At 34.5% G+C, this 22,050-nt stretch overlaps 1 protein-coding gene and 1 long non-coding RNA gene across 2 annotated transcripts; both read right to left on the reverse strand.

The window, feature by feature from the left end:
- Positions 1 to 2,755: 2,755 nt before the first annotated feature.
- LOC145899850 (uncharacterized) lies at positions 2,756 to 7,836 on the reverse strand. Its single transcript, XR_014402503.1, has 3 exons — positions 7,675 to 7,836; positions 3,157 to 3,207; positions 2,756 to 2,826 (listed from the first exon to the last, which is right to left on the reverse strand). It is a non-coding gene; the product is annotated as an uncharacterized LOC145899850 (long non-coding RNA).
- Positions 7,837 to 14,066: 6,230 nt separating this feature from the next.
- LOC145898568 (uncharacterized) lies at positions 14,067 to 18,652 on the reverse strand. The gene is made up of 5 exons (XM_082987072.1): positions 18,564 to 18,652; positions 17,998 to 18,321; positions 17,751 to 17,918; positions 14,719 to 14,769; positions 14,067 to 14,384 (listed from the first exon to the last, which is right to left on the reverse strand). The coding sequence occupies exons 1-5, from the start codon at positions 18,634 to 18,636 to the stop codon at positions 14,314 to 14,316; spliced, it is 687 nt and encodes a 228-aa protein (XP_082843198.1). The 5' UTR covers positions 18,637 to 18,652; the 3' UTR covers positions 14,067 to 14,313.
- Between the last annotated feature and the right edge of the window lie 3,398 nt (positions 18,653 to 22,050).

Here is a 22,050-nt window from a genome sequence, read left to right on the forward strand (position 1 = left end):
CGGTTTATTTAATGATTACCGGAGATAGGAAACAATAGTGCGTGACGTCGCGTAATCGACCAGCGTACTTAATCATACCCTACTGTCCATGTTGTGACTGAAGCTCGTAAGTACTGGTAATTGTGTACACGGTTGCAATTTATGATCCTCCTCTTGCGTGTATCGTGCGTAGCATTTCCCAGTCTGTGCATGCGCGTTCATAAATTGCATCACCAGCATACCGTAATCTTCGTAAGTTGCAATTGATGCGTTCAATGCATCCTCGGTTTTGCATTTATCAACAGTCACTCTTCCTTCAACAGTTACAAGCAAATGGTGATGTAGTGCTGGCTTCTGTCGCTTGCATACATGGAGACTGACGTCGTTTAAACCTCCATCTCTTTAATTTTAAGCAAAAAAATTTCTGGAAAGTCAACAACAAATGTAAGAAACTTATCAAAACAACAAAAAGAAACTTTTCAAAACAATAAAGTTTTTATTCTATCAGTATAGAGTTTGTTTTATAAGAGTTTTACTTTGGTCTAAATTACCCACGAAAGAATTCTGTGACATGTGAAATGCTAGATGGCACATAAGAAACAACACTAATGCAATAATTAGCAAGCGTTGTTGTTCCCAGCAAGTTGTTGCATCCCTTCTAAAAAAAATTATGCCTTTTTAAAACAAAATCTAAGTTAGGGGAATTTCCCTAAAGTATTCTGGCGATAAATGGCGCTAGAACAATACAAAGAAACACTAAACTAATATTGGGATAAAACCGTTGGTGGGATTCAGCCGGTTCGCACCGGTTCTGTAGAACCCTCTTACGAAAATTTATGAGATCAGCGAACCGGTTACCATTACTGGTTACTGTCAATTTGACTTTTTGTAACAGAACCCGCTGAAAAATATGACTTTTGTGACAGAACCGGCTGACAAAAAAATTGAATCCCACCGCTGGATAAAACCCAATCGGGAATATTGTTCGAATGGCGGTGAAGCAAGATAACAACAAGACAGGAACTACAGAATAAACTGGGCGAGTTCTTTTTTGAATGTGCTTAGGATGCGTACCTTTGGGTAAAGTCATAATACTCAAATTATGCTCCAAACACTTGGAAACGAAATTTCGTTTCAAGAAATAAAAAGTGTTCCGGACCGTAACATAGGAAATTTTACTTGTCTCTGTTTATTTCACTTCAAATAAAAGGGTTGCAAGATGTACGTCTATTAATAATTGGATGCATAAATGACAGTTATTCACAGCTGTAAGGTTCGTAGAAATAAATTAGAATATGTTTAAATTGGTTTATTTGCATATAATTAGACATTGTAACGGTGATACATCTACACGCATCAACCAACCCTACGTGTTATGTATCACCGTAACAACGTCCTACTATATGTAAATAAACCAATTTAATCACGTTCCTGAATAAGGAGATACTTTTGCGAATTTCCTAGGGTTGGTTGACGCTTGCGTGTTGATGTTTATAGGAAATGAGCCGGGACATAATCACACATGCTGTCCCGATCATATTTCAAGTTGTTGATATGTTTCCTATATTACACAACGTGGGATACCAGACGCACGGGCAACACGAAAAACAATATTCTCGCTGTTGGGAAAATAATGATCAATGGCAATAGCTCTTAGGTAATGTTGATGATGCGCACACTTGGGGCATGGTTAAGTACACGATTTTCATTGCATGAAAAAATACTAACTTTGATTTTTATTGCACAGCATTATGCTGAAGTCTGAACAGCTTAACACCACACTTGTCAAGACCCACAAGTTTATTGATCTAATTTTATTCTAGTATCACCACAAAAATCATCCCAAGCACAAACATGTTTCGCAACATCAAGTTTGTATATTCCATAATATTGGAGTCTAATACAGTGACCCAGAACATAAAAAAATATAGAACTAAAATGTATAACCAACTCCACAACACAATAAATTACAATAATGTGGAACATAAAAATCAGTGATATTTTTTTGATCAAATGTTGGAGCTGCTACATGATCCCAGATAACCTTGGAGCTGTATATTAGGGCAGCATTTTAAAAATTATATTTCTACAACATAATACTATATGTGTACAGTAATGGTGGTTGTAGTTTTGTAATTAAAATAAAATTTTGTTTGAGTTTTAAAATGGGATAGAATGTCAGGGTACAGTTATAAGAACGCACATATAACATATTTTAATACCCATTGCTTACAAACACTAATCTACAAATATTTTTTGACCGTAAACGACCAAAAGTCCATCACAGTTTTTCACTATGAGGGAAATTAATAAAACACAATGAATTTCGCATCATACATTTCAGTCCTGGAAAACAACAATCACAAGTTGATCAAATCAACAATAAATAAATATTGCAGAAGTTATAAATAAATGCTTCAACACATTTTTAAATTCACGCACATTGCACATAAGAATGAATTCTTTAAACCAATATTTCAGGTTTGCTGCATATTTTGATATGATTGTATAGTACTATGGAAAGTTTTATGTGAAAATAACTACATTTAGAAAATATTCAGGGCATGTTTTTAAAAATATTCACACTGAGCATTTTCATGAGAATTCACATTTAAATTAAAGGCATGCAAACACATGACACAAGCAGTACTTTTCTGTATAGTTGTTGAAATATTCTTGGAGGAAATTTATACTCAGATGTTAAATTTCAATTGTTTAAGTAAAATTATGTGTAACGCTATGACTTTGACAAGGAAGAGTGCTGTTGTATGGAAATTTATATGTGATTGCAAACAACAGAAAGGAAGAACATGACAAGTGGTGTGCCATTCCAGGAAGTGAACAAAGCTGAAAAATATAGGTTGAAATTAAGTGATTTGTCTATTAAATTTTGCTATGTTTAGTTTAAAAGGAAGTGCGTTTTTCCTTTTATTTTACCCCTAATAGTCCCTGATTCTGGAATAGTTGTATTGTCTACACATACGTATATTTATCAAATTAAGGTTACAACTCTTAACATCAGTAATAAATGTATTTGTACACAGGGTAAAGTTCATTTTTGAACATGTGTACAAACTTAAAAAATTTGGGATTTAGCTGTTTTGATTCAGATTCTTTGCAATTAAAACATACAGTGGGTTTGTATGCTACCAATATACATGCATTACATGTATTTACCTGTTGTTCCACCATTACTTGTTGTTGCTGTTGCTGTTGGACTGGTTGTAACTAAATCAAAATATTAAAACTCAATAATCTTGCAACATCATCATTTAACACTTATGCAAGCTAATTATGCAGATTGACATCCACACCATGCAATATAAATGCTTTACAACACAAAGACAGACAATATGACAAAGTTTACCAACAGGAAAACTCCTGGTCGTATTAAAAATCATTTTTGAATAACTAAAAAAAAAATTACAATGTGTATCATTGACAACAAAATTCCATGTTTCTTTTAGTTTTGAAACAAAAACAATAAAAACTGACTCAGTAAATCATAAAAAGCTTTCAAAATTGTTCTTATCTAAACTTAAAAAACATGATCTTTACACCAAAAGTTTGATCTGACGGATTACCAAAAACTTTACAACTCTACATTATAGAACTTCCTGAATATCATCCATGGGAACAATGAGCCACTTTTAATGTTGTGTTGTAATGGTCAAATACAACGAAAGACTAAATAGCTTATGGGGTATGAAGCCAAAAGTTTTAGATTCTCCCAGACATGTTTAGTTGTGACTTATAACCAATTGCCGATTTAAAATCACCACAAATAGATAGGAGTCATTATTGTGAATAGAAAGTGTGCTTATATTATATATTACTGAAAATCAAATCAAATTGATCGACACAAATTTTTACAAAACGACTCACAGATAAAATTTCATTTAGGTCTGATTGCTATGATAGAATAAGCACAGCTGCATCACTAATCAATAAATGTGCAACAATAAACCGTACATAACATTAACTATCACCTTCTTCTGCCATTCTAAGTATAGGTTGTCTTGTACTACTGCCACTACTACTATTGTCTGAAGTACTCCTGGCTGCCATACCACTGGTAGCTGCAACATAAACTCATCTCAAAATCCAATAAAACATGGAATGTAAATAATATCACAAAAATTATACAGCTCATCTAATAATTTGTTCTGGTAACATCAACATTTTTTACTGCTATGTTTACTTGTAGTACAATTTTATTTCAAGCAAAATGTGCATATTCAGAATGCATGGAGACACCTTTATAACCATATGAATATGAATACATTTGTTAAATTTCTTTTTCAACAACATACAGCGCTCATAAAACAGAAAAATACTACAAGTGATTAAACAAATGAAGACTTGATGTAAGCCATCATAACATTTCTGTAATACTAGTGTATTTACCAACAGGACATTGCATTATGCCAGTACTGAAACTACAAATAATACCAAACATCACCTTTCTCTGTTAAACTGAACACAGCTTGCTCTAAACTAATACTGATCTCTGTAGTACTTCTTTTTGTCATGACTGAACTAGCTGCAAAACATAATACAGGAAATTTGAACAGGACTTTTTTGCCTCTAGATGCACAAATATTATGTCACATGCAAGGAATTCATCACTGAATCAAAGTCCAACTGTACCTAATGCAGTAGAAGGAGATTGTGTTGTAGAACTGCCTGAGGTGCTCATGGTCATTGTGGTTACTAGAAAAAATTCATGGCAATGTTTAAACAAAAAATTCTAGTTCTGACTGACATGCCTCATGCAAATGGTGATATTTGAAAAACAAGGGATAGAAGACAAAGAACAAGTGTACAGAGCGAGAGGTTTTGCCTTACGACTCAAACATGCTTTACATCAGCAGTTTCCAATATGGCACAGCAAATTTAGTCCAAAATACAGATTATTTAAGCACTACAAAATTATTTAAAATGCGATTTTTTTCCAACCAACAACAGGCAAATTAACCCATTTTTCACCAAAAAACACAAATATTCCTAAAGTGACATTACACTCAATGTTAGAAATTTGTGACCTCATTCAGGGAATAAACTCATGCTAAATAAAACTTGTTGCCCATGTCAAATAGGTAGCACTGCATATATCAAAAAAGAGTTACATTTCATGGATTTAACAACTACTATCAGTTTCTCAGACAAGCAGCATGTCAATGACTGTTAGTAAACCTGACACTTTCTGGCAATTTTAGAATCCTAGATAAAATCAGGGATGAACATACACAAGAAATAAATTATTTACAGCCAAGGAAATGTAGGTTATGTGGAAAGGATTTTTTTAAGCACGATATGTATAATACCTGGTTCTGTTACTTCACCAGTATTAATTACCATCACATTTGGGGGTCACTCTGATTCACGGTACTGGCATTGCACACTTGAAACATTTAGTTAAACTTACTAAGTACATAACAAGTGATGGGCTACATAAACATATATATAACAGATATCTAAAATACACTTAACTTAGCACAATTGCGTAATACTTCCCTGCATCTCACATAAATACAACTAAAAAGCAAGTCAAACAGCAAACTAGTTGATTTAAAACAATAAAATCAGCAACAATTCCGCTATGGTTTGGTGTAAACAAAACAAAAAAAAACCCTCTCACTTGACCACTATTTGGTTTAACAAAACATTTCTGGCAACACAAATTAGGCATGGCCGACAGATAACATATACTTGCCCATTGCATTTAAATAACTAACTACAATAATGATCTTATGCAGGTTTACTGATTAAAATTCCGACTACAAATGTTGCTTAAATTAGGTGATGATCATGTTGGTTGCAGGACTAATTACAAGATGACTTCAGTAAATAACTTATTTCATCCATTTTTCCATAACATTGGTCTTGTCAAAGCAACTTTTCCCAAGTTTTTTTCTGTGTTGATTCAATTTGTATGGTCTAGCATAGTGGTTCCAAAAAATTATTTAGGCATAGTTGTGCATCTTTACTGTTTAAAATTTTTAACTGAAAGCATTGCGGGTATGGTATGCAGTAAATTATTCACTGAAAAAAACATTTGCGTCAAGATTTTTAACAGAAGCCCATACAATAATCAGAGAATACTATTGAAAATACACATTGTTTACATCATTAGTGAACCATTCATTGACATGTCTTATGTTTCCTAGTAAGTGGAGTTAGGTGGCCCATTGTAAAGTTTTGTTAAGTTACTTCTTTTTACCAAGACAAAGTAAAACAAAATTATGACATTTTGGTTAACTGCCTGGTCAAAGTATATGTATTGCTTACAAGCAACATTACTTTTGTGGGTAACATTGGCTTTGTGGGTGTATGTCAGCTTTGAAATTCCTTTGGATTATGTTTGTATTAAAAAGTACTGTGAATTAGGGATGTGCCAAATGGACAAAGATTTGGGTTCACGTGAATCCAAATAAATATAACCATTATTCGTGCGAACCCGAATATATTTGTATGTAAGTGTGATGTTAATAATAGTTGGTCGTTTGCATCACATGCACAAATATGTTGCTTAACCAACTATTTTTTTGCTATCACATGATAGCAAGTGGTCGCTACCACTAGTTTAGGAAAAATGATACTTTGATTTGACACAATGTAATAAAGCCGTTATGTCATGATTGACCAAATATGATGTTGAACAACACAGGACTATTGTTTTTTTGTTTTCAAATGCGCTTCTGTATTTTGGTGACGAAAACCTGTGCTACGAGCAGCACCCAGAAATATAATACGATGTTAGACCACTAGGATTTTGCTATAAAACAGTATTTTAGTCACTTTTTGTTCATTTGTGGTGATAAACCAAAAGCAAAAACGACTACACCAGTTCTTGTGGCATTATAAGCAGTGTGCTACGATTATGGGTCATGTGAAAAAGACAAAAGACTTGGTGGTTGTATCACACAACCATATTATGCTTAAATAAGTATTTGCATGTGAATCTGGTGCAATATTCGGGTTTATACGAATATGAAATCTGTTCTGATATTCGGCGAATCTTCGGGTTCACCTTGGCACATTCCTACTGTGAATGTTGTTTAATTGACACAGAACATACACTTAGATATGCCAACAGGTTATTTACAACTTTATTTCATTTGTCATATAGTGGCCTTTAATGATTGTGCTGCATGCGGTATCCAGTAAAAGTAAAAAATTTCCTGGGAAACCAAAAACTGAAATAATAGTGCTCCAAATTGTGCCAAAATATGACAATTCATTTTGCATTTTTATGAACAAAAAATTAATGCAAAAGATGCATGGCTGGTACAACCGCACTTGTCTCTCAAACTTTAAATATATATTATCAATTAAACCTGATATCAGAAGTCAAATAGCAGCTCTGACAACTATATGCTGAACTACCCATGTTTTATCACAGAATCAGGGTCATTTACTACCCATGTTTTATCACAGAATCAGGGTCAAGATACAGCATATAGCAGAAATTAAAATAATCATTTTGTCAGAACCCCAAAATAACCCAGCAAAAATTTTGTTAGGCCATATATTCTTCACTTTATAAAAACTAGTTGGCATTAATATTCGTCAGAAGTAATCATAATAATACAGCTTCATAGCATCTCAAGCCTGTTCTCATGTGTTACTACATTTACCAGATTTAAGAACATACAATTAAAATAATTGTTTCAAGTTTTTGCATATTGATACCTGCTAAGCAAGTTGGTTGTGGACTCCATGTGGCATCTGGTTGACAAGAAGAATTTACACTTGCACCTTGATAGTTCGACATACATGAGAACTGGTGCATGCTGTTGTAAACCTGGTTTGCAGGAACATCCATGTTGACCCCACTTGAATTAGTAAGGTTTCCACAATCTTAAAAATACGCAATTATGATTGTGGGATGTTGTTTAGTGGATGGTAGTGAATCAAAACACATTTTCACAAATGCCCACTGATTTAAGGATAAATTTTGAACATGTTTATTTTGGTTGCAAATATGTAAACTTACATGTTGCTGACAAAAAACTTGTTGTAACACCACCGTCAAAAACAATTTGTACTGTATGATTGCTTGGGCTTGTAAATGGAGGTGGTGAATAAACTGAAGTTACAGTGGTGCCGACTATATTGCATGTTATGTATGTTGAAACATTTTGGCATTTGCCAAGAAAGAAAAAGTTCATATTTCCTTGATGATTTACATTCCATGAACAGGAATTAATTGTTGTTGTTTGAAACTCAGTGGTAAATATTGGTGGGTAATTAATTGCTATGTTTCCATCATGTAGTCCAGCCTTTTCTTGAAATGGAACTTGGGCATCTAAAATAAATTACATTCTAAGTCAAAGATAAATGAAACTCATTTATATTAAAATATTTTGTTCGCTTTCACAAAACACTATCATGTTCTACAAAATTTAATGTGGGTCTACATTATATTGTGATTGACTTAATAACTCTTCGTCTGCTTGTACTTACATTTTTGCGGTAGCACCATAAAAAGGTTTATTTCAATTCCCTTGAATAAAAGTTAATATCTGGACTGATCTAAAGGTATTACCAGATTTGTGAAGTAGGCATATCAGAATACATCTCCAAAAAACACTGTATTCAATCATTTTCTTCATATCCATATGGATCTTGTGTACTTTCAGCATCACACCTAATATTTATGAACAAAGAAAAGCTAGATAACAAACAAAATATCGCCAGTTAACAAAACTTTGAACGCAGCAGGTTACGGCAGGACTAAATGAAGAAGCTCTATCTACTTTCCTTAGATGTCCTTGTCCATTTCCATAAGCTCTATCGGGCTTGACTAAAATCCTGACTGCTTGACCTCAGCACCAGTGTTTCCAAAAATTCAGGGAAAATAGCCATGCAATCCGTGCGTTGCATTTGCCTGACTTTCGTGAATGTGTGTTGGAATTGCCTGACTTTCGTGAATGTGAATTGGAATTGCCTGACTTTCGTGATTGTGTGTTGGATTCGCAGAACAATCTCATCTTCAGACTTTCTATATTTCTTTCAAGGGTCCAAGTAACAGCGCAAAATACTCCCAATCACACAAAAGCTGCGCAATTCCCGTGCCCATACTAAAACGAAAGTCATGCATTTAAAATACAAACATATGCAAGCCAGGCAATTGCAACGCACATTCACGAAAGTCAGGCAATTGCAACACATAATCACGAAAGCCAGGCAATGAGGCGACTTTCCCTAAAAATAGTTTTGGAAACACTGCTGTTGAAGTCAGGTAAGTCAGGTATGTCAGGGGAGTCAGACAGTCAGGCAGTCAGGCAGTCAGAATTTTAGTCAAACCGGCTCTATCTACGTTACTTAGAGGATCTTGGACTCATTGTTGCCAGGTTAATTTTCTAAAACCGCCCAACGCCTAGTCAAAACTAGCCCAAACAAGAAATTTCTGAAACAAGCCCAAAACCAGCCTAATTTTACTCTGACTCAGCTGGAATTCGGCAACTGTTTGTGAATTGTCGCACTCGGTAGATTTAACCTACCGCGGTTACGTTTTTTAACATTTGGTTGTGACCATGGCGCCACCTATTACGTTCTCTTTAATTGCAAGGAGAATAAATACATAGCAAAAACGTTACAATATTCGATGCATTTGGGACAAAGATAATTTAAACCAACAACTTTAAAAAACCGCAATCAATCAATACATGTCAATTTGCAACGACAAAATCTCGTACATGTGTATTCCTTAGTTTCGTCGTACCCGTGCGTAAAGCGATCAAACGTGGAAGCTGTAAGCACAGAATTATGACAACAAAATTTTACACGCCACGAAAAACCTGTTGCCTGCATTGTTTCCTCAAGCAATCCTTAGTTAATTGGTTTGCTGTTTTTTTTAAGTTCTTTTGCAAAAGTAACATTTTCCCGGCACCATTGCTGTTTTGCAAAAACGACTCCAGTTGCATTGTTCAAGTTTCTTTCGCACCAGAGACTACAAAGTAGAGACTGAACACTGCGTTTTTTGTTAAGATTGGTTCCGCTTGAATGCACCTGGTAACTTCGCGGCAGTTTCACTGAGTAGTCGTCTTTGGTCCAACTCAACCACGCGTGTTTCCTTGAACGCATTATACTCCTTGCGCCGTACGATTGTTTCGTTTGTTAGTTACAGTGTTACCAACCATGTTGCATGTTATGTATATTGAAACATTTTGGCAAGTATCAACTAAGAAAAAGTTCAAATTTCCTTCATTATTTATATTCAATGAACAGGAGAAAACTACTGTTGTTTGAAACGTTATGCTAAAAGTTGGTGGGTAGTTAATTGCTATGTTTCCACCATCTACCAGTCCAGCCTGTTCTTGAAATTGGACTTGGGCACCTAAACACAAATTACATCAAAGACAAAATAAAACTTAAAAAAAAACGGTTTGTTTATTTTCACACAACACTACATCATATTTTACAAATTTTGATGTGGCCCTGCATTATGCTGTTAGTGACTTAATCATTAACACTTCTTTGGATGCTTGTAGTTCTACTAACATTTTTGTGGTGGGACTTTAAACATAGTTTATTTCAATTCCATCAAACAAAAGTAAATTTCTGGAATGATCTATAGGTCTTACCAGATTCGTGCAGTTGGTATATCAGAAAACATCCCAAAACAGACACTAATTTTAAATATTCTTTTCATTTTTAAGTGGGTCTGGTTTACTTTTTACACTACACGTAATATCTCAGTTATCCCGAGAATTACAAATCTGAAACTTTACACAAATGTTAAATGACACCAGTGTTGCCAGGTAAAATGTTCGGATCTAGTGTACTATTGTACGTACCTATCTTCTAAAAATCGGGGAAACCCCCAATTACGTCACAATGAAGGTGGGGTCAAGTTATGACGTCAAACTAAAAATTACGTCACTGTGACGTCACTAACCGAAGATATGCAACACTAGACCCCAAAAAACATTTGTCCTAAGGAACATTGTTACTGCAGGTCCTTTTATCCTTTTACACAGCTACAAACAAAAACTATTTTCAAATCCCAGATTTTTGATTACATTGACCTAGAATATAAGCGATTTTTCGTGTTTTTCTAGGGGTCTCGTCACATTTAACCACGTGCCAAAACACCTTCCGCCCCCTATAATTTCGTATAATCTTTGTATCTATAAGGAATCTAGTGTTGATCAACGTAAAAGTAATTAAAATCAGATTTTTAAAAAATTAAGTATTTCGGCATGCGGTTTAATGCAAGGTGACCTCCCTACCAAAACACGTGAAATTGTGCGTTTTTAAATCATGCTGATGGAAAATCTGGGATTTGCTGCGAGTAATTTGCTTGTGTTCACCGTCCAGATAGATTTTTGTTTTAATGATGAGACGTACTGTGATGAAAATACAGAACAAACACATATGTATAAACTTTCTTGTGAAATCGTGATCATTATTGCGAAACGCTATTTCTGATAAACCATTTGGATTCTGCCAGAATGACAATAGTGAATGAAGTGTTTAGTGTAGGTCTAGTTTCAGCACTACACCTAGTATCTCAGCTATCACACACACTACAAATCAGAAACAACTTTTGAATGACACGAGTTACCATGCCAAACATGATGTCATCACCTATCACATGACGAAATCTGCAAGAGTTTTGCTCTCCATACGCGCTACGCCTGTCAACGAACTTAAATGACATATTCCGTAAGGTACAACACCCACAAAACTAACATGTAATTTTATAAAAATTTACTGATGAAAATAGTGAAGGTAGAAAATTTAAACGTTTTTTATTAAGTACAAAACTTTTGCAACTATGATCTTGTTTCATATGGAAATATTGGACAAATCTTGGAAGAGGTTATGGCTTTGCGTAGTTTTGTGCCTTTTTTATACATTTTGCTCTCTAAACTAGCTAAACTTTTCATATGAAATCGTAGGTACTGATAAAAGTTTTTTATTTTTCTCATTATTTTGTTTAAGTGTTTATTGTGTGTGTAACTATATGTGCGTTCTTACCACTACTGTTTGTGTGCAAAGTTACAGGAACCAACTTCATGTCATGAAAATCGCAAAATAATCGAGACTTTCCTTGAGATTATGATTGACGGGAAAGGGAAACATTGGTGCGTGACGTCGCTTAATCGACCAGCGTACTTAATCATACCCATATGTCCATGTTGTGACTGAAGCTCGTGAAGCAATATACCATACGATTTATACAGCGTTTAAACCTGCATGCAAGTACTGTTAATTGTGTACACGGTTACAATTTATGATTCTCTTCTTGAGTGTATCGTGCATAGCATTCCCCAGTCTGTGCATGCGCGTTCATAAATTGCATCACCAGCATACCGTAATCTGCGTAAGTTGCAATTGATGCGTTCAATGCATCCTCGGTTTTGCATCGATGAACAGTCACTCTTCCTCCAACAGTTACAAGCAAATGGTGATGTAGTGCTAGCTTCTGTCGCTTGCGAGACTGAAGCCGTTGAAAACTTTAATCTCTTTAATTTTATGGGAGAAAGTTTCTTGAAAGTCGACAACAAATGTACAAAACTTATCAAAACAACAAAAAGAAACTTTTCAAAACAATAAAAAAAATTACTAACAATAATACCGTCATTCTGTTATTGTAGAGTCTGTTGAATAAGAATTTTATTTTGGTTTAAACTACCCACAATATGAATTCTGTGAAATAAAAAAATGTAAGATGGAGTATAAAAAAACAACACTTTTGTTGTTTCCAAGTTGTTGCATCCCATCTAAAAAAAGCTATACATTTTTGAAATAAAATTTATTTCAGGGAAATTTTCCTATTTCCACCCGATAAAGGGCGCTAGAACAATTCATAGAAATATTAAACTATATTGGGATAAAACCCAAGATGCAAGATGTGCGTTTATCAAAAATTAGATGCATAAATGACAGTTATTCACAGCTGTAAGATTCTTAGAAGTAAATTATGAACATGTTTAAATTGGTTTATTTGCATATAATTAGACATTGTAACGGTGATACATCTACACGCGTCAACCAACCCTACGTGTTATGTGACAAAGTCCTACTATATGTAAATAAACCAATTTAATCACGTTCCTGAATAACGAGATACTATTGCGAATTCTTAGGGTTGGATGACGCTTGTTGATGTTAACAGGCAATAAGGCGGGATATAATCAACACATGCTGTCCCGATCATATTTCAAGTTGTTGATATGTTTCCTATATTACACAACGTGGGATACCAGACGCACGGGCAACACGAAAACCGATATTCTCGCTGTTGGGAAAATAATGATTAATGGCAATTGCACAGCATTATGCTGAAGCCTAAACAGCCTAACACCACACTTGTCAAGACCCACAAGTTTATTGATATAATTTTATTTTAATATCACCACAAAAATCATCCAAAGCACAAACATGTTTTGCAAAATCAAGTTTGTATATTCCATAATACTGGAGTCTAATACAGTGACCCAGAACATTAAAAATATAGAACTAAATGTATAAACAACTCCACAACACAATAAATTACAATAATGTGGAACATAAACATCAGTGATATTTTTTTGATCAAATATTGAAGCTGCTACATGATCCCAGATAACTTAGGACTTGATATAATATCAGCTGTATATTAGGGCAGCATTTTAAAAATTCCATTTCCACAACTTAATACTATATGTGTACAGTAATGGTGGTTGTAGTTTTGTAATTAAAATAAAATTTTGTTTGAGTTTAAAAAAAGGATAGAATGTCAGGGTACAGTTACAAGAACGCACATATAACATATCTTAATACCCATTGCTTACAAACACTAATCTAAAAATATTTTTTGACCATAAACCACCAAAAGTCCATCACAGTTTCTCACTATGAGGTAAGTAAATAAAACACAATGAAATTCGCAAAATACATTTCACTCCTGGAAAACCAACAATCACAAGTTGATCAAATCAACAATAAATAAATATTGCAGAAGTTATAAATAAATGCTTAAAAACATTTTTAAAATCACACACATTGCACATAACAATGAATTTTTTAAACCAATATTTCAGGTTTGCTGCATACTTTGATATAATTGTATAGTACTATGGAAAGTTTTGTGTGAAAATAACTACATTTAGAAAATATTCAGGGCGTGTTTTTAAAAATATTGACACTGAGCATTTTCATGAGAATTCACATTTAAATTAAAGGTATGCAAACACATGACACAATCAGTACTTTTCTGCATACTTGTTGAAATTTTCTTGGAGGAAATTTATACTCAGATGTTAAATTTCAATTGTTTAATTAAAATTATGTGTAACGCTATGACTTTGACAAAGAAGAGTGCTGTTGTATGGAAATTTATATGTGATTGCAAACAACAGAAAGGAAAAACATGACAAGTGGTGTGCCATTCCAGGAAGTGTCCAAAGCTGAAAATATAGGTTGAAATTAAGTGATTTGTCTATTAAGTTTTGCTATGTTTAGTTTAAAAGGAAGTGCATTTTTCCTTTTATTTTACCTCTAATAATCCCTGATTCTGGAATAGTTGTATTGTCTACATATACGTATATATATCAAATGAAGGTTACAACTTTTAACATCAGTAATAAATGTATTTATACACAGGGTAAAGTTCATTTTTGAACTTTTGGGATTTAGCTGTTTTGAAATTTTGGGATTTAGCTGTTTTGATTCAGATTCTTTGCAATTAAAACATACAGTGGGTTTGTATGCTACAAACATACATGCATTACATGTATTTACCTGTTGTTCCACCATTACTTGTTGTTGCTGTTGCTATTGGAGTGGTTGTAACTAAATCAAAATATTAAAACTCTTGCAACATCATCATTTAACACTTGTGCAAGCTAATTATGCAGATTGACATCCACACCATGCAATATAAATGCTTTACAACACAAAGACAGACAATATGACAAAGTTTACCAACAGGAAAACTCCTGGTCGTATTGAAATCCATTTTTGAATAACTTAAAAAAATATTACAATGTGTATCATTGACAACAAAATTCCATGTTTCTTTTAGTTTCAAAACAAAAACAATAAAAACTGACTCGGTAAATCATAAAAAGCTTTCAAAATTTTTCTTGTCTAAACTTAAAAAACATGATCTTTACACCAAATGTTTGATCTGACGGATTACCAAAAACTTTACAACTCTACATTATAGAATTTCCTGAATATCATCCATGGGAACAATAAGCCACTTTTGATGTTGTGTTGTAATGGTCAAATACAACGAAAGACTAAATAGCTTATGGGGTATGAAGCCAAAAGTTTTAGATTCTCCCAGACATGTTTAGTTGTGACTTATAACCAATTGCTGATTTGAAATCACCACAAATAGATAGGAGTCATTATTGTATTTATATAAATTACTGAAAATCAAATCAAATTGATCGACACAAATTTTCACAAAACGACTCACAGATAAAATTTCATTTAGGTCTCATTGCTATGATAGAATAAGCACAGCTGCATCACTAATCAATAAATGTGCAACAAAAAACTGTACATAACATTAACTATCACCTTCTTCTGCCATTCTAAGTATAGGTTGTCTTGTACTACTGCCACTACTACTATTGTCTGTAGTACTCCTGGCTGCCATACCACTGGTAGCTGCAACATGAATTCATCTCAAAATCCAATAAAACATGGAATGTAAATAAAATCACAAAAATTATACAGCTCATCTAATAATTTGTTCTGGTAACATCAACATTTTTTACTGCTATGTTTACTGGTTGTACAATTTTATGTCAAGCAAAATATGCATATTCAGAATGCATGGAGACACCTTTATAACCATATGAATACATTCGTTAAATTTCTTTTTCAACAACATACAGCGCTCATAAAACAGAAAAATATTACAAGTGATTAATCAAATGAAGACTTTGATGTAAGCCATCATGACATTTCTGTGAGTGTACATACCAACAGGACACTGCATTATGCCAGTACTGAAACTACAAATAATACCAAACGTCATGACTGAACTAGCTGCAAAACATAATACAGGAAATTTGAACAGGACTTTTTTGTCTCTAGATGCACAAATATTATGCCACATGTAAGGAATTCATTACTGAATCAAAGTCCAACTGTACCTAATGCAGTGGAAGGAGATTGTGTTGCAGAACTGCCTGAGGTGCTCATGGTCATTGTGGTTACTGGAAAAAAATCATGGCAATGTTTAAACAAAAAATTCTAGTTCTGACTGACATGCCTCATGCAAATGGTGATTTTTGAAAAACAAGGACAAAGAACAAGTTACAGAGCAAGAAGTTTAGCCTTACGACTCAAACATGCTTTACATCAGCAGTTTCCAATATTGCACAGCAAATTTAGTCCAAAATACAGATTATTTAAGCACTACAAAATTATTTAAAATGTGATTTTTTCCAACCAACAACAGGCAAATTAAACCATTTTTCACCAAAAAACACAAATATTCCTAAAATGACATTACACTCAATGTTAGAAATTTGTGACCTCATTCAGGGAATAAACTCATGCTAAAGAAAACTTCTTGCCCATGTCCAATAGGTAGCACTGCATATATCAAAAAAGAGTTACATTTCATGGATTTAACAACTACTATCAGACAAGCAGCATGTCAAGGACTGTTAGTAAAGCTGACACTTTCTGGCAATTTTAGAATCCTAGATTAAAACAGGGATGAACATACACAAGAAATAAAGTATTTACAGCCAAGGAAATGTAGGTTAATGTCACATCACTTATGTGGAATGGAATTTTTTAAGCATGATATGCATAATACCTGGTTGTGTTACTTCACCAGTATTAATTACCATCGGTAATGTATCAACGGCATTGGTACTAAATATATTGTTAATATATTGTCATTGTTAAACTGTCTATGGAAGTACTACTATCAGATGAAACCAATGTGTCTGCAACAGACATGGTGGTTGATCCCACAACACTGGAAGTTGTAGCAACTGTAAATAGGAATAATATTCCATAAAAAAACACATGAAGACTTACAAACTTCCTTGAGGCTACAATAAAAAAAAACCTATCAATATCTCTACTTAACCTACATTCAATGTCACTCGAACCATGCTTGAGAAAACAAAAATTATTTGCTCTTTATTACAACTTCAAAACAACAGGCTCTGCAAGATCCTTCAAAACTTGTTTACAAGATTTGGTTTAACTTTTAACAGTTATATTACTGATAGCTGTAAAAGGCATAAAGTTTCAAAAGGAAGTCTTTTAAAACTGTCTTCACAACTTTTAAATGTCAAAAGTCAATACTGTAATGTAAAAATTACAAAAGTCCACAAACAATACAAAGTGTCATGCATTGGCAGAAGTATAAACACCTCAGTTGAATGTATTTCAAGGTCTGGAAATGACACCTTACAAAATTATAGATGTCTTTTTTTCAAGTGCTTGCAATTGCAACTAGAAAACATACCAACTTGTGTTTGCTATTACATATTTTCCAAATTTTGCCTGGGATAAGTGACACCAGTTGGATATAAATCACATACTGCCAGTATTTTATGTATGACTGGGGTGGCCAACAAAAAATACAATAACAAAAACGATACTCTCAAACATTTCTTTAAACAATGTAAATGTTTTCTTAAAATGTTTTGATTATTTATCAAAAACTACGATGGTTTAAACTTTGATGTGACTTAATTTTTTTATTTTCTGCCCCCAAAACACACAAAAGTGAGCAGGAAATTCAGAGTGCTTTTTATAAATTATCATATATTAGCAAACACAATAAGTACCTTGTACACATGTTGTCGCCATACTCCATATAGCATTTGCTTCACAGGTGGCTGTGCTGGTTCCCTCATATTTTGGGGCTTTACATTGGAACATATGAGTTGTATTGAAATCTGCCATGGCAGGGACATCTTGGTTTACTTTATCCAGTTGAGTACTGTTTCCACAATCTTTTTGAACAAAGAGGAAATTTTTTTTAATCTCCCGCAACAGTTACCCATTAGATCAAGCAATCAAAAATGCACTTACAAATTACTGACAGACCAAAACTGTCAACAAAACTAGCTGATTCAACACCAATTGCTAAATTGGAAGGTGCAGTAACAAGTGCTGGTGAATATGTTGATGTAACTATATTAGTTCCTGGATCCAAAAAGCATGTCATGTTGTTGGGAATTAGTACTGCAGTCTGACAGGTTCGAGCGAAAAAAGTTGCTATAAAAACTGAATCTCTGTACCATCCAGCCGCTGTAGTGTTAAGCGAGGAAAAGGATATAGTGAAAGTTGCTGGATAGTTAACAGACATGGTTCCTGAAGGTTGTAGTTCACCCGATGCCTGAATTTTTTGTGCATCTGTGAAAATTTTTTTATAATGAACTAATTAAATGGCAAGACTATTGAAATCGTCTGTTAGAAAGTTAATAGAAACATTATTATGTTACAATACTTTGTAGTGGGCAATGTATACACACATACACTATGTGTAAAATCAGTTCTATAAGTTTTCAACAGTTTAAAGATTTTTTTAATGATGCTACAATAAAATATGACTGCATATAAATGCAGAAGTAGTTTACTTTAACGGACAGACCAACCTGTTATTGCTGTATAAAACGTGACATATACTCCAACACAATACAAAAACAAACTTGCTTTCTTTACCAACATTTTTACTGGATTTTTGCGCACCCTATTGCAAGAACATACATGCTTGGTTAATCCGGCTGGTGTACTTAGTACTTTTAGGATTACACCTTATATCTCAACTACACACCTATACCTTCTGGGTCTGGTGTATCTAGGTCTGGTGTACTTTTAGCACCACACCTAATATCTCAGCCATCCCTATCACTACAAACCTGAAACTTTACACGAATGTTAAATGACATCTTACGAGTTACCATGCCAAAAATGACGTCATCAACTATGAAAATAGCATACTCCGTAAGGTACAACACCCACAAAACAAAAGTGTTGTTTGATGAAAATTTAAAAGTCTCACAAGTAACCTGCATTGCGTCGTGTGACTATTACTGATTGATTAAATGCCTTCTTAAGCAAACACGCCAAAGTAGACCGTAGTTATTACGAAAAAAACACAACAAACAACATGTACTCTTTTCACCACGGCAAATTGTCAGGATCATATAGCAAAAACCACTGGTCCAATAGAGTCCATTGTGGCATCATCAGAAAGGTATAACCCTCTACTTTACACCAAAGTTAAGTTTGAAGATATATTTCGATTGTGTGACACCTAGTGAGATTTGAAACAAGAACGATTTACGAAACATGAGGTGACGTCATAAGCAAATCGCTAATCGAATCGAAACTTGCATCGATCGAAAGACATGTCCTTTGTGACAAACCAAATTCTAGCTTGCAGCAACCTTCACTTTTGAGTTAGGACCCCATCAAAGACCGCCACCTAATTCGCTCGTATACACGCAAAAAGGCCGAAACCGAGCATGTGTACTTTTAGCACCACATGTTCGATGGGTTGTAGCGTCAAAAGTAGAGACCCCATAGGGTCGGTTGATGCATCGTGTGGAAGGTCTAATCCTTCTACCTTACCATCCACCGAAATTTAAGTACCCACTGTGTTTGTGCGACACCTAGTATCGCCTAAAACGAGAACGATTTATCCAACATTGTTTACTTTTATCCAACGTTGTTTACTTTTATCCAACATTGTTTACTTTTATCCAACATTGTTTCGAACATTAATACACTGTCACAAATCGGCCATAACTACTTTACGAGCCGCGGCTACGATCATTTATACGTCGTTGGAAACTACATTAAAAACCCTTTCTAATTATACCAAACTTGTGTAATTTCCTTATCGGAATGTACGCCTACGCCTTCATAAACGTCATAATAAAATTACAATTGATGCAGCGACCGAGCAGTTTAGAAATTTTTACGTTCCTTGAGATGATGATTACCGGAAATAGGAAACAATAGTGCGTGACGTCGCGCAATGAACCGGCGTACTTAATCATACCCTTGTGTCCGTGTCATGACTAAACCTCGCAATTTACCACATGATTTATACACTGTTTATACCTGTATGGAAGTACTGTTAAGTGTGTACACGGTTACAATTTATGATTCTCCTCTTGCGTGTATCGTGCGTAGCATTTCCCAGTCTGTGCATGCGCGTTTATAAATTGCATCACCAGCATACCGTAACCTTCGTAAGTTGCAATTGATGCGCTCAATGCATCCTCGGTTATGCATTTATGAACATTCACTCTACCTTCAACAGTCACAAGCAAATGGTGACGTTGTGCTAGCTTCTGTCGCTTGCATACATGGAGACTGGCGTCGTTTAAACCTCTGTCTCTTTAATTTTATGCGAAAAAATTTCTGGAAAGTCAATAACAAATGTAGGAAACTTATCAAAACAACAAAAAGAAACTTTTCAAAACAATAAAGTTTTTATTCTATCAGTATAGAGTCTGTTTTATAAGAGTTCTACTTTCGTCTAAATTACCCACGATATGAATTCTGTGAAATGTGAAATGCTAGATGGCACATAAGAAACAACACTAATGTAATAATTATCAAGCGTTGTTGTTTCTAGTAAGTTGTTGCATCCCTTCTAAAAAAAACTATGCCTTTTTAAAACAAAATCTTAGTTAGGGGAAGTATTTTGGCGATAAATGGCGCTAGAAAAATACAAAGAAACAATAAACTAATATTGGAATAAAACCGTTGGTGGAATTCAGCCGGTTCGCACCGGTTCTGTGTAGAACCGTCTTACGAAATTTTATGAGATCAGCGAACCGGTTAGAATTACTGATTACTGCCAATATGACTTTTTGTAACAGAACCCGCTGAAAAATATGACTTTTGTGATAGAACCGGCTGACAAAAACTTTGAATCCCACCGCTGGATAAAACCCAATCGGGAATATTGTTCGAATGGCGGTGAAGATAACAACAAGACAAGAACTACAGAATAAACTGGGCGAGTGCTTTTTGAATGTGCTTAGGATGCGTACCATAGGATAACGCTGAGTTCAAATCCTTATGTGATCAAAAACATTGGCGATTGACATCAATAAACATTCAAGGTACGTTAGAAATCATAGAAAAAAACTTAAGCAGCTAATATTTATGGGCGGTTGTAGCGAACACAGTGTATATTAATATGAAAATTGTAATATTGGAACTGTTTATGTTTGTGACCGGGTTCCCACGTACAAAGGTCAAACTAAACGTGGTACAATAATAATTACAGACCTTTAAACAACGACCGCCCTGCCTCTAAAACAATAAACGACTATAAAATGCCGTAACCTGTTGGTCCGCCCTGACATGCCTAGCGGGCACTTGTGACTTGTGTTCATGCTTTATATGGGCCACATTGGCTTGCATGATTATTCCATTTCTACTTGTGGTTTCATTTGGACTGCTGCGTACGTTTCAGCCATCTTAATACAAGATTGTTCACCTGATTGGTGTCGGATTTCGGAGTTTACAGAAGAACACGCATTAAAACGCAACATTGGTTCCACTTTGACGTGATCTTGTTATTTCAACACCTGGAGGTATCAAAAACCGTGAGTACAAAATCGTTCCTTATCTATTGAAGACAAATCTCACGAATTCAACAACCGAGGCAATAATTATACCTCTTGCAACAACTATTATCTTGAAGACGGCGATAACTCTTGAGCCGATAAACTCTTTGCAATATCGTTTTGAAACGTACGGCAGCAGTCCAAATGAAACCACAAGTAGAAATGGAATAATCATGCAAGCCAATGTGGCCCATATAAAGCATGAACACAAGTCACAAGTGTTCGCTAGGCATGTCAGGGCGGACCAACAGGTGACGGCACTTTATAGTCCTTTATTGTTTTAGAGCCAGGGCGGTCGTTGTTTAAAGGTCTGTAATTATTACTCTACCACATTTAGTTTGACCTTTGTACGTGGGAACCCGGTCACAAATATAAACAGTTCCAATATTACAATTTTCATATTAATATACACTGTGTTCGCTACACGGTAATATGTTCGGAAGCAATCTTGTGAAGATGATTTTTTCGTCAAAATGTATTGCCTTTTGCC

Source organism: Ascidia mentula, chromosome 4 (assembly GCF_947561715.1).
Source record: "Ascidia mentula chromosome 4, kaAscMent1.1, whole genome shotgun sequence".
NCBI classification, from domain to species: Eukaryota; Metazoa; Chordata; class Ascidiacea; order Phlebobranchia; family Ascidiidae; genus Ascidia; species Ascidia mentula.

What these genes read in the sequence shown, in the direction of transcription:
- LOC145898568 (XM_082987072.1), bottom strand. Translation starts at nt 18,636, where the DNA reads ATGTTGGTAAAGAAAGCAAGTTTGTTTTTGTATTGTGTTGGAGTATAT. An exon ending in GTTTTATACAGCAATAACAG is followed by an intron (nt 18,322 to 18,563) that starts GTTGGTCTGTCC and finishes AAATTTTCACAG; the next exon opens with ATGCACAAAAAATTCAGGCA. An exon ending in GGCGACAACATGTGTACAAG is followed by an intron (nt 14,770 to 17,750) that starts GTACTTATTGTG and finishes ATTTTGATTTAG; the next exon opens with TTACAACCACTCCAATAGCA.